General features: G+C 45.3%; 1 protein-coding gene across 1 annotated transcript in view; it reads right to left on the bottom strand.

Moving 5' to 3' along the window:
• Nucleotides 1–27,602, bottom strand: part of LOC142876351 (glutamyl-tRNA(Gln) amidotransferase subunit B, mitochondrial) — a 71,453-nt gene that overhangs the window by 8,582 nt on the left and 35,269 nt on the right. Inside the window, exons 6-11 of the mRNA XM_076010584.1 lie at nucleotides 22,967–23,080; nucleotides 21,290–21,374; nucleotides 20,531–20,575; nucleotides 17,964–18,153; nucleotides 6,827–6,960; nucleotides 277–355 (exon numbers count right to left, since the gene is read on the bottom strand). Coding sequence (XP_075866699.1) covers nucleotides 277–355; nucleotides 6,827–6,960; nucleotides 17,964–18,153; nucleotides 20,531–20,575; nucleotides 21,290–21,374; nucleotides 22,967–23,080 — 647 coding nt within the window. The remainder of the gene's footprint in view (nucleotides 1–276; nucleotides 356–6,826; nucleotides 6,961–17,963; nucleotides 18,154–20,530; nucleotides 20,576–21,289; nucleotides 21,375–22,966; nucleotides 23,081–27,602) is intronic.

Below are 27,602 nucleotides of genomic sequence, written 5' to 3'. Positions count from 1 at the left end.
CACGGTCTGCAGCCCCCGTGTCAAAGGCTTGGGGGAGACACTCAGGGGAAGCCAAACAGTAACTACTTCCCCCGGTCAGCAATGACGAGAAGCAAACTACCTGCCTGGCTTTACATCCTGGCTCCATGGAATGTTTCTACCTTTCAGCATAAAAATATCACTGCAAGCATTTAATACTTCCATGATGAAAGTCACTTAGTGATGGCATTTCAGTGTCACAGAAAACATTTACTGGACAGTGGGGGAGTCAGAAGCTCCAGGGGGCTGTGCACATACCTGTTTAGCAGCTGATGAAGAAATCGCTTTGCTGTCCAGCAGGTCAAGAAGCTCAGCAAGTGCAGAGGCTGTGACAGGACTAGTGGCCCCAAAAGGAAAGAAGACAAGTTTACATCGTGCACAGTCAGGGAATGCATGAGTGGTTATGCAGAATCGGGACATTTGACCTCGTGGTCTAATTATTTAAACCTTGTAGGGATGAAGAGAACGGGCCAACTGGGCTTTCTTTTTGTTTTATTTACTTTGTATTTTAGGATGTAACAAGTTTTTGTGAGGAGTGCCTTTTCTTTCTCTTACCACCCAACAATAACAGCTGTTTGGCAGAATTTGGAGAGCAACAGACAACTGCTCAGTATAATTAGTCAAAAAAAGGAGGTGGCTGCAAAACTCATGAACCATGACAAGAAAAGGAAAATAAAGTCCAGTAATTAAATACTTTTGTCTAAAAGCTCAGCCTAAAAATTACTTCAAACAAAACAGCTAACAAAGCCACTTTTCTGAGTGTTTCTGTGCTAATATAAATTCCTTTTAATTGGAAGAGACTTTCTGTAAGGGAAGTCAACTGACTACCAGCCATGTCTTCATCCAGCCTCATGGCCCCTCTCCATACTCCCCTCTCTTCAGCAGGCTCACCACAGCTTTCTGGACACAGAAGGGCCCAGATTCGATTTAATTCATACTTCTGCGACTTATCTGCCAAGATCTCATGATATAAAAGGACAGGGCAACCAGATGCAGTAAAGTGTCATTAACTCACATTAGGGTGCATGCCTAGATTATAGTAAAAGACTGAATTATGGACTATTTATTTTAAAATATATGGTTTTGCTACTTCTAAATACAGGTTGAATATGTCTTATCTGAACTGCTTGGGACCAGAGTGTTTTGAGTTTTGGGTATTTTCAGATTTTGAAATATTTGTATTATAGTTGTTCAGCATCCCTTATCTGAAAATCTGAAATCCAAAATGCTACAAAAGGCATTTCCTTTGAGTGTCATGTCAGCATTCAAAAAGTTCAGATTTTGGAACATTCTGGATTTCTGGATTAGGGATACTCAACCTGTACATGCAACAACTAGGCTAATGAAATGCTATCTACCTGGAATCATTAGGGGATGAGTTTTCAATAGATAGGAATGATGTATAAATAGGACATCAGTGTGTCTATGTAAATGAAGGCTTCCAAAATGCTTAATGCCACTTGAAAACACCTTCTGTTTAAGTCTTGGTTCCTATCACTCATTGCTAATTTCTTTGGATGCTCTTAGATAATAAAAACGAAACTACAGCTTAGTCCTATGCCAGTTTCCATGAACTTCAAACCAATGGAGTGCAAGTTAACCAGGTATGACTTATTATATCTAATTCAAGTACAGTGAAACATTATTAGGGTTGTTCATTTAAAACAGCTGACACATGAGGCAGCCCATCATCCTCTAAGCGTTTGTTTATTCCAAAGTATGGATAAAAGGTAATTCCAAGTGAAAATTAGGTCTGGAGAGTGTCTGGTGTTACTAAATTGGCATTCAGAACACCTGTGAACCACCCTGCCTGATTCTTAGAAAAAAGACGGGCAAAGGGCTGAGGAATAAACTACCATCCTTTTCCAACCTCCTACATTTACTGACAAGTAATAGGAAGGCAGGTTTTTCTGAAAGTGTGGATGTTCTGCAATCTTAGAAAATTCAATGGCCAATTATCTTTGAGTGTAGACTGTGTAGAACCCAAATAGGCACTGAGATTGAACTGGATTTCTAGAGCACACAAAAGATAGGGTCCCTTCCCTTATAGGAGCCAATGCTCGTGTGGTCCATATGTGCTGCTGTAACAGAACACCACAGCCCAGGGGGCTTATAAACAACAGAAATTCATTTCTCACAGTTCTGGAGGCTGGGAAATCCAAGACCAAGGTGTAGGCAGACTCCGTGTCTAGCGAGGGCTTGCTTTCTCACTGATGGCTCTTGCTGTGTCCTCACATGGTGGAAGGCGTGAGGGAGTTCTCTGAAGTTTTTCTTATAAGGGAGCTAATCCCATCCGTGAGGACTCCTCCCCTCCCTCATGATGGAATCACCCCCAAAGGCCCTGCCTCCTAATACCATCACCTTGGGAGGTAGGATTTCAACGTATGAATTATGACCGACATATCAGACCAAAGCAACGAAATAAAGGAAATTCATCTAATGACCGTAATTTATCAGCTGGGTCATAAATTTACACTATAAAATCTCTCCACTGATCTAACAGCACCTGGGATTTCTCAATCACCTTTTTGTTCCCACAGTGCTCGACACATAGTAGGCCATTCATATTTGTGTCACAGGATTCCCCCCACTGGCAGGGATCTCTGGTCTACTGCACATGCTAGTTCCAGATGTGCCGGGGCTAACCTTGAACAAGACGGTGACAAAGATCAGTGCTTGTCACACCAACCCTGAAAGACCGACCCCACTCATCAGCTAAGCACACAAAGCAACAGACTTGAAACAATGGTGGCAGCAGCACAAGCTACTAATTTGCCACTGTCAGAGAACACTGGTTTCAGGACAGCGAATGCGTCTCCAGAGAAGACGACTGTGACGTCGCAGGCCTCAGTGCTGTGTGCTGGTCTCTCTTCCCTCCGATTCCCCAAGGCCGGCGTGTCTACAGGGGAGGGAAGACGGGATCTTGCAAATCTTCCAACGTTGTCCAGTCCTTCAGAGCTCGTTTAGGACCACAGCTCCATCTCCAGCTTGGACTCGGAGAGCAGACACTCTGACACTGCTACAGCCCAGCCTCGCTCCAGTGAAACGTGCTGCCGGTCTCAATCCCCAAGCTTGTCTTGGGCCCAGAGTCCACCTTGTGTTAAAACAGGACAGAAGGAGGAGGGAGATCCTGGACTTAGACCTCCTGGTGGCACTCGCTGTGCACTAATCCTTGTGTTCCTTCATCTCATCGACTCTTGGTGCCCATACCTGAGTGACCACTCTGGGCGGTTTCCTTCCCACCTGCCTTCTCAGCAAATGCCCGCACCTCCCACTTCACAGTGACATCGGCTGAGGCCAGGGCCAGAATTTTCTAGGGTGACCTCTTCCTCCTCCTTCATCAAACAACCCCTCCACCTGCGCTCTGAACCCCATCACTTTCCACTTCTCTACCCTTCCTCAGATGCTTATTTCCTCTGTTCTGCATTTTTTTAAAAATTAGAGACAGGGTCTTGCTGTCACCCAGGCTGGAGTGCCTGGTGATCATAGCTCACTGCAGCCTCGAACTAATGGGCTCAAGCAATTCTCGTGCCTCAGCCTCCCAAGTGGCTGGGACTACAGGTGTGCGCCCCCAGGCCTGGCTTGTTCCACAGCTTTGGTCTTACACCTTCACAAGCACTCAGATCTCTCCTTTTTTTAAAATGCCTTCAGCTGATCTTGCAATTACTCGCTTCTGTCTGGTTTCTTACCTTATATTATCAAATAATCGAGCATTAGTGGTTACGATCTGCCCTGTGTCCGTATGTTTAGATTCCTCGCCTACCTCTCTTTAGGAGCTCCTCTCTTAAAAACCACCCCCCTCACTTGTTGCCAGACACAGCTTTGCCCAATCCTGCTGCCCCTGATTCCTGGGTGCCATTAAAGCCCCTTCTCCTTGGCTGTCCCTCTTCTACTCCATGCCTGTCATGCTGGGTGGCTCTGGTGTCACCTTCCTCAGTTCTCCACCTTCACCCCTGTTTGTGAGAGGGGAGCGCAAGCGTGCCCAGCGCTGCCGCTGCTCTGCACACGCAGAACTCCACTGCCTCCCACGTGCCTCACTCTCACCTTGACCGACAGCATCTCTGGGGCTGGCCCGCCCTGCTCGCCCCCACGTGCACTGCGCAGTGGTGCTCCTAGCTGTTCGCTGGCTCCCGGCTCCATCCCCATGCGACATCCCGCGGCTCCATACTCCAGCTCCGTGTGCACCGGCCACGCTTCTCGGCTGTTCTCCGCCCTCTGCTCCCACCAGCCGTGCCCTCTCCTTTCCAAACATGCCGGGCCTTCGCCGGTCCCACACCTTGGCATCCCCGGGTACTACCTGGTGCTCTCCCGCACCGAATCTCATCCAGCCGCTGAGGCTTTGCTACAGCTGTGTCTCCTCATGAACTCTTCCAGACAGCTCCCGGCCTCGTGCAACGGCCACGGTGTTTTCAGCGTAAACAGTGGGATTTCTGAATGGAAAGGTCCCACCTGGGAGGGCAGGAGTGAAAGACAAAAAGGCTACAGACGCCACAGGAGTTCAGGAGACTGAGGGTGGCCGCTGTTTTGGACTTGACACAGCAACATGGCAAAGAGAAGGAGGTGCTGACACTGAGGCCCGCCCTGTGCCAGGCACTGTCGTCTTGCTCTCGAAAGCCCTCCGAAGCAGGCCCTGTCATTGTCGTTTCCCAGCAAGGAAGCCGAGGGTCACAGAGGGGAACTTGTCCAAGGTCACTGCAGTGATCAGCCAAGTCGGGGTGGCCTAACCCCGCCTGGCCACACTAACACATGGAGAGCAAGAGGCCGAACGTGAAGTTGACACTTTCTTCTTGAAACTTGTCTTTTCTTTGGTTTCTGTGACACCAATGCTGTCCTGGTTTCTTCCTACTTCTCTGCCATCTCATCTCCGTTTCCCGCTTCTCTGCACAGGCTTCTCAGCACAGGCCAGACAGCCATGGGTCCCTCCCTCGGCTGCCCTCGCATGCTGGATGGTTCTCATCTATCCAGCACCTTGGAGTGCTGTTGTACGCTGTCAAGTCCCTGTTCCACTTCTGCGGCCCTGTGCACCTGCATCCCCACACGGTCACGCACAGCTCACCTCACGGTTCTTACACGTGCTGTCCCCATGCCGGAACACTTTCCCCCCTTGGCCTCGGCCTAATCCTACTTGTCCTATGCTCAGGTCTCAGCTTAGCTGCTCCTTCCTTCTCCTTTATGAGAACCTGTCACTGCTCTGTCATCGCCACTTCTAGACACCTGCCCTCTGTGAGCCGGGCCTGCATGGACCGTACTTCCCCATGCTTAGCACAGAGCTCAGCACGCAGCAGAGTCTCCATAAACATGACCTGAATAATGAACAAAGAAGAACTCTCAGATTTACACCTCCTGGAGATCTCCTGTCAGCTGCAGATCTGTGTTTCCTGCCTACCGGTTATCGCCCCCTGGGGGACATCAGCCTGTAGCAGGTCCAGTGAACTCAGCACGTCCACGTGGAATGTGGCATCCTCCTTGCCCCTTCCCTCTAACCTTATTCCTCTTCCTTTCCCTCTCACTCGACTGAAGGGTCTGTCCCCCATCTCACCTCATCGCCCGAGCAAGCAATCTGGAGTGGTGCCCACACGCGACTCCAAGTCTAGTTGCTCTAGACTTGGCCTACTTCACTTGAGCCTGGCCACTGCCACCGCAGCCCAGGCCTGGGGCATTCCTGCAGGAGGTCCCCAAAGAGGCAGACTAGAGGTTCTGCCTCTAGTCTGTTCTTCCACCCTATTAAGGATGGAATCTTTGCGCCTACCCCACCCGCCCCACCCCAAATTCATACATTGAAGCCCTAACCCCCAATGTGATGGTATCAGGAGATGGGGCCTTTGGGAAAAAATTAGGCTTAGAAGAGGTCATGAGGGTGGAGTCCCCATGATGGGATAGGTGCTGTTGTAAGACGAGACCAGAGGGCTTTCTCTCCTTCACTTGCCCCTTTCTGTGCTCCCCTTTCTTCCCCACTCCCTCGCTCACCATGTGAGGACACAACACGAAGACAGCCACCTATAAGCCAGGAAGAGGCCCTCGCCAAGGACCGGATCAGCTAGCACCTTGATCTTGGACTTCTCAGCCTCCAGAACTATGGGGAATAAATGTCTGTTGCTTAAGTCACCCAGTCTGGGGTATTTGGTTATGTCTGAGCTGACTAAGACATACTGCATTCCCCCAGTGTGAAACTGGCATGAGCTTGTCATCTACAGCTTCCAAGAGCTGTTGATAACGGCATACACAGCCCTCTAGGTGGCCCTGGATCACCTCTGCAGCTTTGTCCCCATCTTTCCTGCCTGCCTGCCTCAGCTCCCACCGTTTCTGGGCATCCTGGGGCTGGCAGGCCTGCTTGTCTCTTGGCACTGCACTGCCTACCTCACCCCTGGCAACCCCTTCTCCTTCTTTGGGGCTTGGCTCAAGCATCGCTTCAGCAAAACCCTGGCCGATCTCCCCGCCTCCCTTCCGGTCCCTTCTGTGCACTCACAGCACCCCGTGCACACCTCTGGCGTGACAGGATCAGACCGAGGGGACTGTTTTCTCACAGGCCTGTGTCCTTCCCAAGTTTGTACACGCCTTGTCTTACTCACCTCGAAACCCCTGGCCCCAGCACAGAACAAAGGACATCATGCACAGGGATTTGAACAAATAAACGCATTTTCCCACAGGACAGAGAACATATTTAGAAACTGGAATTCACAGGGCACGTTTGTGTCTTGTCAGGAGATCCTGAGGGAGAACAGGGAGAGCCAAAAGCTGGCCCTGCCCTGTTTCCGCCACTGACACAGAGCTCACCATAGAGGAAGAAAGAAATCCCCACCTCACTCACCTCTCCCTCACAGCAAGGTTCTGTTGCTTTAAATAGCCCAGAAAAGTGTTGAGGACCCAACTAGTCACCTTTTTTGGCTCTGCCCTAGTTTCTTTTATCACATTTTGGAAGAACTCCAGTAGGCCAACTTCATTCTGTTAAAAAAAAAAAAAAAGAAGAAAAATTATATAAAGCCTCTCAAAAAAATGAAAGATCAGCATTCTGAAGGCAAATCTGAAACTGTCGCCCTTTGCCTCCTCTGAGACAGCTACTTTTCTTTGCTAAACACTGAGATGTCACCAGAAAATTCTGATCACTTCCAGTTGACGGCAAGTATTCTACTTCTACTACTGACACTGTGCAGCATTTGTGTAGCATTTTCTCAAAAGAATAAACACATTTTGGAGAGCCCCAGCTTAGCAGACCAGAGGATGGTGAAATGCAACGTGCCCCAAACTTGCTGGTCTTCCCTGTGTCAGCCTTGTGTGGCCCACGACCTTCATCCTTGAGCTGCAAACTGGGCCACAATGTTTGGCCTGAGTTTAGTGTCCTTTCTCTTTCCAGGCCTGTTCTCTGCTGGAAGTCCTACTGATTACTAGAAAAGAAGGTACGAAACCAAAGCAAATCCAAAAAGAACAAACAGAATATTCTACCTCTGAAAAATCAAAAGGGGATCATAACTGTATTCATCTTCCCAGTTTCCCAAAAGGTGGCCAGGGATGGTTCTGGAATGTTTCCAAAATGAGGGAGAACATGGGCACAGGAGCCCCACGTAGGCCACAGAACCGGCGGAGGGGGCGGCTTCCAGGCCTCCTGTGTGGAGCCGGGGACAGCTGGCTCTGCCCCTCAGCTTGCTCCGGGGAAGCGAGCAGTTGGGTGGCTGCTCGCAAGGAGACTGTTTCACCAAGACTGTACTGGCCCGTCACCTCTGGTGGTCAGGGCCATGCTGCCCTTGTTCACTTTATAACCTCGGCTAAGTCAGTGCTCGGTAAGTATCGCCAGACAGAACGAGGGTCTCCCGTCTGCGAGCGTTTGTGGTGAATCACACCTGAGCCCGATCTTTATCATACCACGTTCACCTTTAAATACTGGAATCGCCACAGTTATGTGCACAACCGACACTGAGGCACACGTCCAGTTACACTCTATGGCTCGCTGCAGGCTTAGATAGATTTGGCAGAATCAAGAAATTTAGCTAAGTCCACACCTAATATTTCAGTAAGAAAAATAAAAACCTGTTCCACCCAGGTAGGGGATGCTGAAATTTCCTAATGCGGAGGGTAGATATTTTAAGTAGATTTCCCTTCCCTGCTGAAATTCCAATCAGACCGTATTTTCCTTGAAATGCTCCTTTTTAAGTTCACACTGCAGTGAAGGCTCCTACCCCAGCTCCTTTCAGAGACCCTTCATTAACCAAAAGAACTTTCTAGAATAAGAAGATAGTGGGAAGAAGCAAGATAGACTCACAAAAGTGCTCTCAAAGTTTAGTGATTGTAAATGCTGTTTAATATACACATACGCAGTCACTAAAGCAGAAATTCCATAACAATAAAAAAAAACTACATGCCCTTTGTAACAGATAAACTCTCCAGTGACAAGCCTACTGAATAATCCCATAATCATCTCTTGAATCTCTTTTCAAGCCAATGCTATTATTCTGCTCATGCTAACCCAGGGCAAAGGCCACCTCGGCAGACAAAGCTTGACTGCAGATAAAGGCAAATGCAGGAACATGAAGAGAAAGTTCTGTTTAACTTATGGAAAAGTATCCAAACTTCCACAATGGTACACAAGTCACTGGGGAAGCAGAAAACTGCTATCTGGCCCAAATCAGACGGGCAGAATTCCCTTTGTTCTAACCCAGACAGGCTGGCCCACTGGTGAAATGAGCTGTCAGGAGGAGAACTCTTTGCTTTGCCAAGGAAAGGTTTTCTAAATCCACCTAGAAATACTGCACTTAAACTCCCAGGCTTGGCTGAGTTGCTGGGACGTGATGAATATCTATTCCTCTACCCTTGGGTGGTTTTTTTATTGGATGGATTACACGGCAAGTCAGATTTCTGTTTGTCTTCTCACGTCAGTGCTGTGATGGAGCCTCTCTGAGCTGGAACTGTACTTCACTGGGGGATACACGGTTTCAGTCCACAATTTAAAGCAGACAGGAATATCTGCGACTGCGATGGGGCGAGCTGCAGGGAGCGGGGCTGGCGGAGGCTGAGCTGCCGCCGCCCGGGGAATGACGGATCAATAAAAGTTGCACGTGGGCTGCCAGCTCTGGCTCTTTCGAGCAGAAGCCCACTTTTCAAGAAAAAAAAAAACAAAAACCCACACACATTCTAGTTTTCTTAGTTTTTCCATGAGATTGGCAAATGCTAATAAGCTTGGCACAAATCTCAGAAGTCTCTGGTGAACATGTCAGTGCAGCCATCTGGTTTTCTCAGAAAAACAGTGAGCCAGTAATTCCCTTACATAAAAATCATATTAAGAGCAACGCAGAAAGGCCACAGCATTAGGGGACCTTTAATGTCCTCCTCAAAAGCAATAAGCAGGCATTCAACTCAGGACTAATCCATCCTACACGGACAGAACTGCAACTTCAGCTACACAGCGAGTCAGGCCTCCTGGCTGATGGTGACTCTAATTGTTCCTTCAGAGATGGCTCGAGTGGCAGGGACAACTGGTCCTGGCTTTTGTATAACACCACACAGTCTTTACAGCTCTAGGATTCGGAAGCAGCTTTTTCACATTTTAATCACATTTCCCAAAACATTCAATTACACCCGGAGCCTGAGCCAGCTCAGTCTCGCAGACGCTCACAGGAGCCCTCAATTGTTAATGCATCTGTCAGTGGTCAATGCTGGCAAGACGCAAGGCAGAGGGGTCACCTCGCCTCCACAGCTATGCAGGGAAGGAGCCTCAGTTCACCCTTGCGTCCGGCCCTGGAAGCCATCTGCCCCAAAGCTGCCTCCTGCATTCTACCCTCAGAGACGACAAAATGTCAGAAGATGCTCCAGTTGGAATAGGATGAAGGCTGATTTCTCAAATGCATTTCTTGTTCTAAGTCACGCTCATACCCTGTGAATCTGATGAAAGGCCAGAGAGTGCGGCTGGACTATATTTATAAGGAGGGTGAAACCTGAGAGCGACAGCTGCCCGGTGGCAGCCTCTGACAGCACACAGCAGCCTAGAAAATGAAGTTGTGGAACAGTCGTTCACATGACAGGGAGCGTCCTGGCAGCTACAAGGGACCCTACATGAGCAATCCTGGGCTACTCAAAGGCTCTCATGAGTATTTACTGATACCTACTTGCCACAGAGATTGGCAACCAGCCCTGTGGGCGGCTGCATGAGGCTGCCGTTGACAATAAAAACCATAGTTCCGGCAGCTATAGCGCCAGGGGCCAGGCTCTGGTCTAAGCACTTTCTTGACATAAACTCATTTAAATCCAACAACAGCCCTATGAGCTAAGTCCTATTGGGCCTCTCTTTTACAGATGAGGACACTGAGGCACTAACTTGTTTGAGGTCACACAGCCAGAAAACAGCAGAGCTGGGATTCGAACCTCTGCAGTCTGTGCTCTTCACCTCTGTGTGGCACTGCCTTTGATGAAGGAAAGGTCATGGTCCCTGTCTTCCTGGGGACTGAAACTGAGCACCTATCAGTGCCAGGCACAATGTGAGACAAGGAGCTCAAGAGAAAGCACTTTCCGCCAATTTCATTATTTTATTTGATAGCTGCCAGCTGTTCAAAGGTTCTTCTCATATTAAAAATGTTACAAGGAAATTAGCTTAGAAATTAGAAATTGGCAAGTTCACTTTCTGCTTTTGTCAGCCTACACCTAGGCACTCAGCTGTGGCATGGCACACACCTGTTCCCAGATCAGGGAGGAAGACAGTGGCACCACCCATTCCATACTGGTTCCAGGGGACATAGGGTGGCCAGAGCCCCCATCACCTCATGCCTGGCTCCTGTATCCTCTACCCCTGCCCCAGAGAAGGCAGTATGAGCATGCCCAGACCCAGAACAAGACAAATCCCATTGCTTCTCATACAGTTTTGGTGTCAAGCAGCTTGTATTTGATTTACGATTGCATTCTAATTCCTCTAACATGGGGAACTCACACCTAATTGGGCAGATCATGCCTATGGTGAGAGCAGCTGACCAAAGAGGCCCCACATCTGCAGACTGAATGGCAGTGGCTTCATCTGCGTGACGCTCATGCACGCCATAACGTGTCATTTTGCGGAGACACAAACTGGAACTGTGCCCATCCGCTGCACGGCAGGGGTGTGGGGACAGCAGCCACGGAGCATCTGTGCAGACCCTGGAAGAGGCCCGTCAGTGGCACATCCGTGGGGCTCTGGGTTCCCTCCTATTCCTGTGAGTTTGGGCATTCTTACAAAGTAAGAAAACCAAAATGCAAACCCAACAGCTATCTAACAAAATGGCCTGGAAAGAAACACCAAATGCTAGTGTTGGGGATGGAAATGAAGCAGAGGCGAGAGGGACAGCGACAGGGCAGAAAGCAGAAGTTGCGGCAGGATTAAGGCTCAGACCATTCAGTAGGGCGGTGGCTCGGGTGGGAGATGTGAACGAGTCTTCCCTCTGCTTTTCACAGAAACAAGAAGTGGCTGTGAAAATCTTTCAGCCAGTCCTCCTGTAGGCAGAAACATTACTCAGCGAGAGAGGATTCTTCAGTGGGGAAAAGCAAAAGGGAGTTAACTGGTGGTGTGAGGCTGGCGCAGGAAACACAACCTTCCACCTGACTATGTCAGGAGAAAGCCAGGGGGACCTGAACCATCGCTGCCGCCTGCAAGACTAGCACACAGTGTGCTCTCCGCGCTGTCCTGGGGAACGTGCAATGAGAGGTCTATGGTCCCACTGTGGTCCCCGCACTTTCCACTTCTGGGTCATGTTCCCAGCAGTGCTTGGGAGCCCCTAAAATCTGAGAAAAACTCTGGTCCCAACAACTTCATTTGTTCCCAGCAAAGACATACTGAAAGTATGTAGACATATCTTGAGTTCAACTCGGGGTACCAGTTCTGTTCGGGGTGTGTTTAGACTAATGTGAAAATGACTTTACATTCTCTGACATGTATTAACTCTAGGAGAGATGGTGAAGGAAACCAATTTGGGAATAAGAATTCCCCTTGAATAATCAAAATCCAAATAATTCATGTAATAAAAGTTCACAGACGACCGGCATAGTTAAAAGACGGTATCTGCAAGAATGGGACACAAGAAGTAAGCTGTCAAGAAACCAATTTTGATGGCATTTCAATGTACCTAAAACCACTATTGTCTGTCGGATAGTCCCAACATGGAGAGAACTGTGTTGCTCAATAGCAGCTTTCTGGCTGGAGCTTAAAAACAGCAATGAAGGCAGTGTGGATCTGCTCCTTTCCCCAAAATCTGCCTGAAACTTGAAACAATACATTTTATTGCCCTGAAAAGGTAATTATTCCATACACAGGAAATCAGTATTCAGGAGGGGCTGGGGAAAGAACCCCCTCTGGGTCCCCAAGGCTGGGCACACAGGACTTCAACTCCTCCCTGCACTTTGTCCCTGGTGGCCAGGTTCCCGAGGGGCCACATGTCTCTGAGCACAGAGCAGCCTCGCCTCCCGAAGCCGCTCCTCACTTGCACTGATAGAAGTGCATTGCTGGTTTTGCAGGAGTAGAGTCAGAACATGCATCTTCTTAATCAACTTTACCAGGATAAAATATTGGTTATTTTTCCAGTGTAAAGACTAAGTGTTAAAGCACCCTTAAGCTGGCAAGCACTGGATGCAATTTTTATAAAATGAATAAAATCGATTTTGAAAATTGCATGGAGCTGAAATATGGTGCAGAACAATGTTGACCAAATGGATTTTCCTTCAACAGCAGTTAGAAGGTGAGTACTTTGTACCTCAGTCAGTTTGGCCAGTCTAAAACCAGTCAATATGGTTTCAGATATTATTTCAAACTATTAGCTTTAAAGTAGCATTACATGTGGGATATATGGATATTTATCATGGGAAAATATTTTATAGGCAATTCATCTAGACAGCAAACCAGGCCATTTCCAGCTTACTAGAGATGTAGAGTAAAATTCTTTAAAAACAATCCATTTAACACCCAGCTATAGTCATAGTATCTTTTCTGTTTCTTTGTCCCTTGGAGACACCTTAACCTTTTCCACGATGTCAGAAACAAACGATTATGACTTTAAATGGGTAAGAACCAGCTGGAGAAAATGAAGTTGTTCAAATAAGACCACACGTCTCGAGGCTGAATACAAAGACACACACATACATACACGCAGCAGCACAGGTGACAACTTGAGGGTTCACAATCACATTTTCCGATAGATAGCCTCATGGGGGCCTTGCTGGATTTTTCTAAAATTATGCCTTGCGTGTCTCCTGATGCACTGTTTAGTGCATTACTTGGTGTCAGTACTCTTCTCCCTGGGAGCATATTCTTGGGAGTACTGCTTGGCTGTATTTAGATTTTTGTTAGATTTGATGAAGATTCTGCCATGTCTGCCATGATTGGGGTGAGTGAGTCATCCCTCCTCTCTCCGCTGGGGAGACAAACAGCTCTGGTTACCTTTACAGAGCCCTCGCTGCTCCTCAGCGTCAGAGGCGAGATCTAGAACAAGAGAATCTGTCCCTGAGTCAATGTTTTAACTCACTGCCCTGCGGGCCTACTCAGGATGGTTAGAAGCAACATGGAAAAGCTGAAGCACTTACACCTGAAAACAGCACAGGGCACTGTGGCGAGTGCGTCAGGCCCTCACGAAACACTCCACTGGGAATACTCTGCCTCCCTCCATGGAGATCTCCCACACGAGATGGGCTGCAGGGCTTTCCATCCGTTCACTTCATATACAGCCAGCTGCCCTGCAAGCTCATCTCCAAGAGTCTGTTATGTGCCGGGCTGAAGGACACGAGGCCCTAGGCAAAAGCATCCCCCAAACCCAGCAAACTCTACCCTATGTATGTGGAGACACTTCTCTGTGATTCTGACAGAAGCAGCCAAGTGCCTACAGCAGAAAATTTTTAGAACAAAATAAATCGAGCTGCAGAGGACAGCATACATTACTTTTCTTCTGACTTAATTTTTCCACTTACAAAATAGACATGATTTCTGCTTTTCATTGGTGTTGACTGATTTTCACCAGATTTAGTAGACAGCACTTTACGTTTATTTATAGGGCCAGTCTGGCATCTTGAAAACCAATAAGAGTGGCAAAAATTTTTAAATGAATCTATGTTCTGTGATTGCGCTTTATGAAACAGTGGGACTGTATAAAGCCTAAATAGCAAAAAAAGTAAAAACTCTATTTTCTCTACTAATAGAGCAAAAGCGAACCCAAACAGCAGTTAACTAAAAGCATTATCTCCATGTGACGCTGTAGCACGTCAGATGTGCAAACAGGAGGTAGAGCTTAGAGATGCCAAGCTGGGCCCTGAAGTCGGCCTAGTCTGAACTCAGCTCCAACACATGGTTGCGAAATTCACTTGACCAAAACAGTGACATCTGCACACCTGTCAGTGAGGAGAGCAACAATACTTGCCTCAGATGGCTGTCATAGGACATGTTAAAAAGTGGTATAAGATAAACCATGCTGCAAGCCCTTTGTATGTGCTGCTTGGGCAAATGGCTGCAATTCCTTTGTATTCTCTGAGTGACGTAAGGCACAGACATTAGGAAGACATGGCCCCCACAAAAACCAGCCTGGAAAGATGTGGCTGAGAAAAATGCACCTGCACGTAATCCCGATCCTTCTAATAATTATTCCTGGAAATACTGACTCAGAGAAAAACTTGTTATGCTATTAGAATCTCCTGTTTTTCAGAATCCGAATACCTGGATCTTACCTTCCACATTTCTATTCCTTAATCTTAAGATATGAGATCAGAACTTAAGGCAATTTGACGTAAGATACAGAAGCAAGGTTGGCCAAATAGGTTGAAGTTTTAGGTGAGGCAAGATATTTATGTGGCCAGAGGAAAAATCAGTAATACAGGTTTTTTGTTGGGAAGGGATTACCAGGAGGGTCTAGGTGAGAAAATCAGAATGTTGATTTGATTTAATGTCATAATGAAACCAATTTGGAATGTAAGAGTAAGAGGGACCAAGGGATACATGTGGTCACAGTACTTGGTGTGGTTGAAGCAGCAATCCAGGCCTTCTCACCAGAGTTCAATGACACGTGTAACACTCCCTGACTCTCTGGGTTATGAAAGGGTGTTTATGTACCTGCCCTTTGGAAACAGGGATGCTTTCACCAGGAGCACTACTTCTCCTGGGATTTTTCCTATGCACTGAACAGTGCCCCATTCACTCACTTATCCATCCAGCCGGTCACCAAGTGCCTACTGTGTGCCAGATCTTGTGGCAGATGCTCAGGTATGATGTTGGAGTTCTATAAATATGAAGGATAATGCTAATAATATGTAATTCAGTGCCTATGGCACAATAAAATGACGGGATAAAGACTAGAGTTAAATTCTGAAGTTTTCTGATTATTTGTGGGTAGAGCGTTGTGTGGGGGTGGGAATGTGCATAATGCTTAATTTAATAAGCAATCGGAAGGCACGGAGCTGGAGTGAAGCTCTGCAGAGCTCACCTCCACCACTGCTATTTATTTAATGAATACTCCTGGGTACTCTTTAAATTGAAAGATGGTTCATTAGATTTGTGCATCTGCCCTTCTCAGCAATCTGTTGTGTTTCTGATGAAGGCAGGAAAAAACACGAATATATCATTTTCGGGTATGAGTAACTCAGCTTCCAATGATTACAAAGTCATAAAGGACTCAGGCTGCCTAATTTCAGGAAAACAATTTGTCTGAACCGTTCTCTTTCCATTTCCATCTCATTCCATTCTCACTCATCTTGGAAATTTTAAGTACTAGCTCTTTAAAAAAAAAAAACAACTAATCACCCAATACATTATCTGCAAGCTATAAAAGTAAGCATGTCTTTAAGGTATTAAAAAATAAGTCAGTTTAAAAATGGTTAAAAAACCACCTTCTTCCTGGAGTTTTCCTTTTTCATCCCAATCAAGTTAACTGCTACCTCCTCTGGCCTCTGATCCTAACCTTATGCAACTGTCTATTGCATACTGCAATCTGTCCAGGGGTTGGCTAGCTACAGTGTGATGTATATATATATAAACTCTTAGGGCTTTTTTTTTTTTTTTTTTTGTCTCTGTCCCTGTCTCAGTACCTGCTATACAGGAGATGGTAATAATAGTATTGAACTCCATAATCAAAGGTAAGTTTCCCTATACATGGCCTTAAACTATTAAAACATAGATTCACTCATTTGCTACCCCTTAGCAAACATTTATCCAAGGCCCACTAGCTTTTGGCACCATAGAGGATAAATGAATGAAGACTGGGACATAAACACGAATGCAGAAATGTCCCTGCCCTCACACAGCTAGTGCTCAGTGAGGTGTGCGCTGTCCTCATCATACATTCTTCTAACACCAAGTGTGACAATCCAATGGAGATGCTCTCTGAAGGGGGCATATATTTTCAGACAGTGCCTTGAACACAAATAGTCATTTCCTTGAGAGGAGATTCTAAAAAGTCCTCGCACTTTTCTTATTGAGACAGTGGATACACAAAACAAAAAAAAACATATAACATGTATGTTATACATGTTATATGTTAAAATTCATATAATATGTAACATATGTAGTGGATTCTTCTCTGAAATCATAGCCTTGAGCAAAGAAACGGCCAAGGAACGTTGGTTCAGCATACACTACCTCATGCCACGTGGAGAGAGGTGACTGATGTCTTTGAGGTTGAGTAGCTTGGTCCCTGCCCTCTCATCCCCTGCGCAATCTGGCAAACAGGAATAAAATGCTGCTCTGGAATTCAGCATGTATCTCAAGTAGGCTGGAAATTCAAGTGGCCAAGATGGTGGGAAAGATGTGTAAGACTAAAACTCAGTTTTGTTACTTCACCCTAGGAAAACTATACAAATTGTAAGAGGCTTCATGCTATGAGGCGTTCTGTACTGAATGCTGACTGATTCATAGTCAAAACACGTGGCATTAACCACTGCTAGTGTGCGCTAATCTGTGCTGAGTAACAGAGAAGATGAAACAGTCCTTGCCTTCAAGATGCTGAACAAGATAAATTAATAAATAATTAAAATAGTGACATAATCACAGAGGTATGAGTAAGATACAATAGCAACTCACAGGAGGCAGTGAGCAACTCTGCTTCTCAAAGTAAAGGATTTATGGATGCTAAAGAGAGAATCATTCAATCAACACACATTTCGTTGCCTACTTTGTACTATAAACTGCTAGGCTGCTGTTATTGAAGTTTATCAATATACATATAAATACGTATGTTCTAACATCCCTATGTAGTTATCAGTGGCCATTTAAAAAGCAAAAAAATCCAGAATGGCCAGATTCTGCTGCTCCAAAAGATGAGTGTGGCATATACCTACTCCCCCAAACATGCAGCAAAAAAACTTTCCACTTCCTACCTAACAGACAGGAACAAGACAACTGTGACAAAATGCTACGCTCACTGATGCTGTGTCACTTTAATGTTGCCATGACAAAGAAAACTGCAAAGCCCCAAGTAGCTTTGAAAAGGATGGAAAATCCCTAAGCAGATCTCAGTAGTGTCAGACGCTCTACAGGCCCCTTCAGATGCATCCTCAAGCCTCAAAGGACAGACACTTTAGTTAGAGCTTTCAGCATCTCCTGTGGAATACATGTTTTCTTCTATGATTGGTAAAACAACTGGCTGGCTTCTGAGACCCTTACATCCTGCCAGACCCTGTCATGGTTCAATAGTGCTAGACATCCAGAAACCCTATACATTGAATTTCCTTTGTCCTTCCGACACACTCGTCCATAACATTTGGACTGTCTTTAAGAAGTCTCCATGGCTACTGGGAACAGGTGTTTGTTTCTACAAAAAAGAAACGACTAATATGACAGTGAGTTTCATGAGAAGCATTTACCATAAAGGGTAGTGGGCACAGGTAGTGTGTCCATTCTTCTCAGCAGCATCAACAGTACAACTGAAGAAACCTGCCCGCTCTGCTCACAGCCCGCAGCTGCCCACTGTGCATGGAGGGGCCTCTGCAGAGCACCACCCAGTCTGCTGCCCCCAATCAATACCTACCAGCAGAGTGAAGCTGTGTTCTGGCAACATCCCATACTGTTGAACGAGTCTCTCTCGTGTCACACTGGGGAGCTCAGGGAGCCTCTCCCGAATCTGGTCAATATTGATCACTTGCTGTGAGTCTGCACCTGCAGGCAGAGACGTGGCGTCGTAGAGCAGCAGGGGAGGCAGGTTGGGTTCTGGCATGAACCTAGACAGAGAGGGGACGGGATATGAATCTGGAGTATGTGGATTAATGAGAAGAATAAACTCTACCATTAATTATGAATGTTTCTATGCTTAGATGCCATGTTATTTGCAAACATTTTCTAGTGTCCTATTATATTAATTCTGTTTCCCAGGAAAGTCTCTGCACAGTGTCAAAACCACCAAACCCACCACTCTCCATGCTTATACGGTAATAGTAATGAGGAGTGAAATAAGCATAACACAGGGTTGAAGCCCCACTATGACTTACAACTGTGGATAATCCATTCCACAATTCACAAAGAATCAGGTATATAGTCATGTGTCACTTAATGACAGGGATGCATCCTGAAATATGTATCAGGCAATTTTGTTGTGCGAACATCCTAGGATGTACTTACACAAACCTAGACAGTATAGACTACCACACACCTAGGCTATATGGTATAGTCCATTCCTCCTAGGCTACAAACCTGTACGGCATGTTACCGTACTGATACTATAGGCAATTGTAACACAATGGTAAATATCTGCGTATCTAAACATAGAAAAGGTATAGTAAAAATACAATGTTATAATCTTATGGGAAAGCCATCTCATATGTAAGTAAGCCTGTCACTGACAGAAATATCATTATACCATGCATGACTAAATAGTCATAAAGACATGGGCTAGAAAAAAATAGGACCAAATAAGAACAATTTACTTATTAGGAAAAAAGATGACTTCTCCCATTTTAAAATTTCTACTATTTTTACCATCATTTGTATTAATATAATAAATGAAAAGTCAAAGAAAAAAACTTACTTTCTTAAGAGGTAGAAGAAATGAATGGATTTTGCCTAAATACAGTGTGTAAGCTAGAAAGGAGGGAGGGAGGGGGAACAGGTGGGGCACATGGCATTTTTAGGGCAGTGGAACTACTCTGTATGACACTGTGATGGTGGATACATGTCATTTACACACATATCAAAACCCATCAAATGTATAAGGCAAAGGGCGAACTCTAATGTAAACTATGGACTTTAGTCAATAATAAGGTATCAGTACTGGTTCATCCTTGTAACAAATGTACCACAGTAAAGCAAGATGTTAATAATGGGAGAATCTGTGTGTATGTGCGGAAGGGGGAGTGAGTATGTGAGAACTCTCGGTACTTTCCACTCAGTTTTGCTGTAAACCTAAAACTATTCTAAAAAATAAAGTCAATTAATTTTATTAAAATGTGGAGGCTGCACCACTGCATATAATCTTAAGAAACAAAGATGTCTCTCCCTCTGTTCTATGCCAGTACTAACATTTTCTCTTTGCTCCTATTTGTCGAAGGGCTTATGTCAAAGCAGGTAATGCAGAGTAAATGGTGGCTCAAAGGAAATAGATAAGAAGTGCAAGCAAATCATCACCTCAATGCCCAATCTCTGCTACGGATCAGTCTGACTTCTGAAGGCAAGAGGAAGCGAAAGGGAGGCTTCCCAAAACTCACTGTCTATTAACTCGAGGGAATGAACTGAAGCCACTGGCTGAGTTAAAAGCCAAATTCCACGCTTGGTAAGAAAGCAGCACAAAGAGTAGGGAGCAACGTTAAAGAACAAAGAAGGTTCTCAGGAAGAACAGACTAAAACTGGAAGATCACAGTAATGAAAATAATTTTGAGTTTGACAGACACATGATAGGAGTCCTTGGGGTGAGGTTCACTCCAAGGGTTTGTGGGTTTCTTCTTTCCTACATAATGATGCTACATTTGATCCTCATCGACAGCAACAGCTACACTTACATCTTTCTGCACTGCACATAGGAAAGGTGGGCTAATCTCAACAACTTTGTTGCATAAAACCTCCATCTTTGCAATCTGCTAAACTCAGAAGAAATAAAAGGTTCAATTTATCTTAAGCCTATTGTTACTTGCTATATTATTTGTGGGTCTCATATTAAGTCCAACTTGTTTATCAATGAAGTAGCATTATCTAAGGTTTGAAGGGAATTGCCATTAACACATACATCTCTTTTTTTAATTTCTTATTGAGAAATTTAAGTATATTAATCTGTACTTGTCATTGAATGTAAGAATAAGAACAGCCTAAGTTCAACCTCAAATGCCATCCCCTTAGCTCAACTACACACCTTTGACACAGAAATGTGTGAACAAGTATATTCTAACAGTTGAATCTGGTCAAGACACTACGAGGCTACCAGATCATGAAAACAGTACTTCTCCCAGTATACACATAACAGAAGAAGTCTAGATAATTCTCTCTTGTAACCGTAATAAAAAGTGGTTCCTAAAAACTATTCAGGATTATTATAGTGATCTTTAAATGGATTTGAAATTTGCCTCTAGTCCCAAACATGTAAATGGTATTTTGCCATGAAGAGTAACCCACCTGTAGTCCTGTTTTCCTTCTTTGTCTCTCATTGGCACGGTGCACCTACGATGTTAAGCAAGAACACATCAAACACACACTGTACGCAGCATTGGCTCACCTACATGCAGAGAGGGGTTTCCCCTACCAATAAGGGACACAGGCAAATTCAAGCTCTTCAGCTTTCTACAGGAGTCGTGTATATGAATACATGAAAAAATAATAACAAAGGAAAGAGAAATGTTGAGGACAATAATTAGAAAAAAAAAAAAAAAAGGAGTTGCAGCTAATATCTGCAGCTTTTAGCCAGCTCAAACTCTAGGCTTTTGAGCTTTCTTCCAGCATTCTGTTTAAAGTATAACATCCTCAAAATTCTGAGTTGGAAAATTAGGGTCAAAGTTATCTAAACCAAAAAAAGGCATCTCTACAACCAGGCCTTCACTCTCTCCTACCTCTAGCTTACACTAGTAGATGTCTGATACATTATTTAAAGGAAGTAAAAATTCTCGACACAGAGCAGGCAAGCTGGAAGTAAAGGAAGGGACAGGCCCTCAGACTAAGTGCTTGTGTCCTGTGTGGGTCAGTTCAAATCTCCTAACAACCCCAAAGGGCGTTTTATATCCCTGTAGGATACAGTATTTTTCTAATTTTACTAGTGAGGAAACCACCGTGCAGAAAAGCTAAATACCTTCTTCAAGGTCCCATGGCTGGTCTGTGGCTGAGCCCAGATCTCTGGTGCCCCACCTGGCTGTGGTCAAGGTGCTCTCAACACAAACTCACCCCAACTTGTAATCAAATGAGCGTGTTTCATTCAGAATTTCACCTCCATCCTCAAGTTCTTTGATTTGCCTCTGAATTTCATAGTCTAAGATAAACATAATAATTTAGTAACATATTTTGATTATACCTTTTATCCAGTTAAGCAATAATTACCTTTCTCAATCTTTAGGTTAAAAAATAATCAGGAAGAGGATTATTTACAATAATTCTTCCTTTAGATGCTGTACTTTCTTCTCACTGCCATCACAGAATATTGGTGTTGGGAAGGGCCTTGGGCCACCTGTTCAGTTTTTTGAGACAGGTCAGGTTCAGATTTAGGAATGCTGCCTAACACCAAGGGTTCCTACCCTGGGATCCATGGGTGGGCTTCAAAAGGTTCTGGTTACCCCCTGAGATTGTATACAGAATGAAAGGGTGTGCATATGGACATCTTCTGGAGAGAGTCCAGAATTTCCACTCTATTTTCAAAGGGACCTGTAAGCTGAAATGATTAAGAACCACAGCTCCATGCCACGCTCCTGCACCACTGAACAATGCAGGCTGTGGTCATCAAAACACAGCCATACTTGCTAAGCTGCTTTGTGAAAACAGCTTGAGTCTTCCCTTAATTCCCCATCCCACCATGCACCACACTCCCTCGCCCAAATCCAAACCCTTTTATCTCAGCTGCTAAGCAGCAGCTATGCCAAAATGTGTCAGTTTTTGCTCCTCATCTCCTGACTCCAATGCTGTCCTTGGTTGACCCGAGATGAAGGCTGAAAGGCCCAACTAGGGAGAAAAAGGTGGTGGAAAAATCACAGGCTTGGAGGATTCAGCCCATGATAGTAAAGCTTCAGTTCTTCCAGTCTGAGTCAGACCACAGGCAGAATTCTCTCTTAGGCTGTTCCTCCTAAGAGTACTTCAGAGGACAAGAGAAGGTTGGGGACGGCCAAAAACATGCCGGGGTCTTCTTTGTAACTCATTATACATTCATCTATCCAAAACCTGTTTGCTTGTTTTCTTATGTTACCTTCACTGTCTCTTAAAATAATGGGTCCCAGAACACTACCACCTTCAAGGTGAAGTGGAGCTTTCTTCCATCTGTTCCAAGCCGTCCCTCACAAACTTGGGTTATAAGGGTTTTCCCTGACTCAAACCTTTTACGGCTTCAGAAACACAGATTGTGTCCCCTTTTAGAGCCAGAAGAGTTCACTGTCTGTAATCTGTCTTCCTATGGGGACCTTCTCCTTCCTTTCTCCCTGGAAGTCTATTCCCCTCCCCTGGAAGTGGCTTTGAATTCAAGTTGCTTTGAACAGAATGTGTTGGAATGGTAGCTGTGAGTTCTACAGCTTAGGACTCAAGAGGCCTTAAGGCCTTGGTCCTCCTGAAAGGCTCCCACAGCCACACAAGAAAGCCCCAGCTAGGCAAGTGAATGAAGGAAGACTATGTGGGTAAAGATGCCTGGCCGACACCTGGCACCAAGGTCCCCCGTGTGACAAGCTGCCTCACACCCTTTGTGTCAGCTGCCTGCCACTTTCCCACAGCCGCAGGAGTGAGGCGAGGCAGGACCAGCAGAAGAACCACCCAATCCAGAGAACTGTGAAATTGAAAATGGCTACTGTGTGAGCCACAAGGTTTTGGGGTGGCTTGTTATCCAGCAAGAGACAGGTACAGCAGGAGGTAAGAGCTGACACTCACCTATGGCTTTGGCCAAGAACCTGATGCTATTGAGATTCTTCACCTCGGTTCGAACACCCAAAGGCTCCCCAGGGTGATGCACGGATACGTTGGCATCCACTCTCAACTGGCCTTCTGGAAGCAGAGGGAAAAAAAACGGCTCTTTAGAAATTATATGAGGCAACCTGGTCTTTTATAAAGTGGGAGAGTGTGAAAGGAAGCAATATCTCACTCTACGTGCTATGTCATCAGAACAACCTAGCTTTAGAAAAGGTGCGGCTGGTTCTGAAGTCCATGGCTGGTACTTCTGTACACCTGAGAGGAGTTACAGTCCCAAGGCATCTGAGGGGTGTGCCTGAACGTGTGTGTATATTGATAAGCACACACAGAAGAGAAGAAAATTTCTGGATATACCAGTTAGGAGGATCTAATTTCTTTTGTGTGAAATAAGAAAAACAGCACTATTAAAATGGAGATTTACTCTGCAGTTTTATTTTGAAGTTTTTTTGAAACTGTCAAAGCTGAGTTGGGAGGAAGGCCTCAAAAATGATTATCTGATAACCTTACCCTGCTCTCCAAAGGAATGTGGATTTCTAACAGTGATTCCAGGAGATTTATAAGAGAGTCCTTGAGAATTTACAGCTCAAGGGCAAGAGCTGAAACCTGGCTTTTCCCCTCCTCCTTCTCCCAGGTACTGTAATAATCTCTTCCTTCCGCAAACTAGACTCTGAATCCTTTCTGATGGCCGCAAGGATCTGCCGCAGCAGAAAGACAGCGCTGCTAGGAAGTGGGACTATGGTGGGACGCCGAGAGGGCAGACCCTATCCTGGAACACCTTCTCTGAACCCAAAGCCCCTTTGGATTAGCAGCAACGACTCCTAAAGAAGCAGGTAACATGTGGAGAGGACTAAAAGGCTCTTGAGGACGAGAGAGATGAAGATAAGAAATAATCCACATTTTGCACCTTACAAAGTAACGCTCAAATGCTCTATTCTCTAATTTCATTACATTAAAATGCTGAATTTTATTTTCCTAGGTAAGTTTTTAAATTAAGAAGTAATCTGCCAAACCTGAGTGTCTTGATGGGGTGAATAAATTCATTTTCTAAGATTTCACAGTAAAAACATATTAAAATAATAAAATAGTATAAAACAATTCCATGCCAGGAAAAGGAGCCCTTTGGAACTGGTTCTCTGTCGTTCTCCCAGCGTGAGCTTGGCGCTCAAGCCTGCACTGCCTTCCGCCTGCCCTTTACCCAGCTCACACGCTACATGGCTCCAACTGCCACTCTGGACAGTCAGGGAAAAGACGCCTTTCAGCTCAGAAATTACTCTAGCACTCTATCTCCAGCACTGACTTCTCAACATTTTTACAAAAGTTCTATAGCCCCTTATTTTTAATCACCTTGTGGACAAGTTGTGCTTATCTGAATCTCAAGAAGTCTCAACTATTCCTCATACCATCAGACTCTCGGTCTGGGAACCCCGAAGTCATCCTCCACTTCTCTGTTCTCTTTGCCCCTTAAATCCAAACTGACAATTACAACCTATCCTGTCTTCCCTCCAAACATCCCTCATATTTGTCACTTCCTTTCCATGTCCCCTGCTGCCGCCCTCACCCGAGGTCTCGGAACTGCAGGCCTAGGTTACAGGATCACATCCTGACTCGACGTGGCAATGCCTCCTTGTCCTGTCACCCGCGACATGGCTGCGACTTGCACCCCACCGCGACACAGTTTTCATCATTCCTGTTGCTCACTCAAGCACACAGGCAGTTTCCACTGGATTACTTCATCCCCTCTGCTTGGTATACAAGAGCGCTCATCTGGTCTCAGGTGATATGATGTATATTTTCCCAATGCTCATTCCGAGAGAAAGCTCTCCTCCAGGCAGGGCAGCCTTCTGCACGCAACTCCCTGTCTACTCCCATCAGTGTTACTGTCCCTCTCTTCAACCTCTGCTCATCCTTCAAGGTTTGTTAGCTCCTTCTCCTGAAACCTTCACCAATAAGCTAGCCTCCACTGATGGGTCCTCGGAACTCCCAGAAGATACACAGTCTACACCACAGAACTTAGTCTGTGACTCGAGTCTACTGTGCATTAGCCTTTTCTCTCAGACCAGAATGGAAGGCCCCTGAGGACTGGTCAGGTTTTCATCCCCTCTTGCCTTCTCAGGGATATCACTCTTTCAGTTACCTCCTTCCCCACACCAGGCATTAACCTCTTCCTCAGAATTCCCTCGGATATAGACACATGCAATAATATGTCTCATTTTGAAAAGAAATCCAAATCCCAAAACCTACTCCCTTGAACCCAATTCTCAATCCATTAGTCATTCCGCTATGGTTTCTCTGGCTTCCTTTTTGGCAAAGTTTCTCAAACAAGTTTTGTTTGCATATATTGGCTCTACTGTCTCATCTCCCATTTACTCCTAAACCCACCTCAGCCTGGCTTCTGCCCCACCTCTCTGAAAATGCCCTTGTCAGAATTGCCTTCTTTTTTATTTTTATCTTTTTAGAGACAGGGTCTCGCTGTCACTCAGGCTGGAGTGGAGTGGTGTAATCATACCTTGCTGTAACCACGAACTTCTGGGCTTGAGAGTTCCTCCTGCCTTAGCCTCCCAAATAGCTGGGACTACAGGCATGCGCCACCATGCTTGGCTAATTTTTAAAAAATTATTTTATAGAGATGGGATCTTGCTAAGTTGCCCAGGTTGGTCTTGAGCTCCTGGCCCCAAGTGATCCTCCCCACTTGGCCTCTAATCCACTCTCTTGGTTTTCCTCCTACCTTCCTGGATGCTATTTCTGTTTCCCTTGCTAGTGCCTTCTTTCCCATCCAAACTCAGGGCCCTCTTCCTTGCTTACACTCTCTGTGCAGGGGTATGTGGTTTTAAACCCCACCCAAGTGCTGATGATGCTACAATCTCTCTCCTCTGCCCAGACCTCTCTGAGCTCCACACTTACACCTCCAATATCCACTTGATGCCTCCACTTGGAGGCCTCACAGGCATCTCAATTTCCAAAACTAAATCTTTATTTGCCTTCACAAAAACAATCTTGTCCTTATCTTCCAATTTCAGGAAACAGCACCCCCATAGCTCTCCAAACTTCCTTGAAAGCATCCTTGCTTTTTCCTGTCTCTTACCCCCATATCAGCCTGTTACAAATCCTGTTACTTCTAAAAACCATCTTGAATCTACACATCTCTCCATCTTCACTGCCACCAGCACCATCCAAAACAGCATCATCTTCCATCTAAACTACTGCAAAAGCTTCTCAAATGGTTTCCTGGCTTCTATTCTTACCCTTCTAAAATCCACCTCCCACAGAGCAGCCAGAGTGGTTTTCTAAAACGTTAATCAGACTACGTCATTCCCTTACTTAAAAAACTTTTCAATGATTTCCCATTGGGCTTGGGTTGAAATCTAAACTTCTTGCTCTTATCTGTAATCTACCCCTTGCCTACCTTTACAGTGTCATCTGATGCCACTGCTTCTTAGGCTTCCCCGCAGTGGCCTTGTGTCACCTTGCTCATCTCTCATTCTAAACTCTCTCAGCTCAGGGCCTTTCCCTCAGCAGTTCCCTGGAATGCTCATCCCCTGGTTCTATGCTACCTGGGGCCGTGAGTCATCTTTCAGATCTTATATAAAGTCACCTCCTCTGAGAGGCGTTAAAAAACAACATCATCACCTCCCAGCGTTACTCTGTATTACTACAGCACCCCATTTATTTCCTTGAAGCACCTGTCACTATAATTATTTTATTTGTTTATATATTTGGCTCCTTCATGAATATAAGCTCTCTGTGGCAGCAACAGTGTCTTTTTCAGAACCCAGGGCTGGATCTGGCACATGGTGATTGTTCAATAAATTAAACCTTACTGAATGATGAATGCCCAAACTGGCATTTTCCCGAACAATGAGTAAGCAGACGGGTTTCTATGCCACTGTAGGTTCCTGATAAGTTCTAAAATTCTGTGTGAATAGGACTAATCTACAGTTGGAATCATCTGAAAGGCCCATTAAGCTCAAAGGAAAACTTCCAAAGTATCCTGAGCTCTGCTCGATCAGATCTCAATACTTGGGAGACAACTGTTTTTGAACTCAGGGAACCATGAATTGGACCTTACCTGCTTTTAAAAATGAAACTATCTTTCACAACTTAGAATTCTAATTTGGAAGAGGAATGAAAGTATGAATTTCAGTCTCTCCCAGAGAAGAGACCATACTACATAAATATCTGAGAGGAATCGTTTAGTGTCCCGCAGTGTTGAAAGAGAGTTCGCTAACCTGGATTCAAATGCAGTATCGCACATTAACAAAAGACGTGCTATCCAGTGAGGACAAAATACCTTTTAAACAAATTAAGTTAAATTGCCTCAAGTGCACAAAAGCCTTACCAGTTAGGTTTGCTTCAGTGCATTCTGTACCACTGAGGGAGAACCTTCATTCACACATCATGAGAATGTTATCAAGCTCAATTTCTGTCTTCTAGAAGTAGAGATTTGAAACAGCAAAACTAAAAAACTATACCACTGAGCACAGTGATACAGAGCAGTTTCATATTTTTCCCTAAAACACATTTACACAACAGTAACAGAATAGCAGGACAGAAAACTGTTTCTGCAGACAGCAGGGTCCTGAGGATACGGTGGGAAGGT

Source organism: Microcebus murinus, chromosome 15 (assembly GCF_040939455.1).
Source record: "Microcebus murinus isolate Inina chromosome 15, M.murinus_Inina_mat1.0, whole genome shotgun sequence".
Taxonomy (NCBI): domain Eukaryota; kingdom Metazoa; phylum Chordata; class Mammalia; order Primates; family Cheirogaleidae; genus Microcebus; species Microcebus murinus.
Note: the sequence above shows the minus strand (reverse complement) of the source record. Positions and strands in the feature narration are given on the sequence as shown.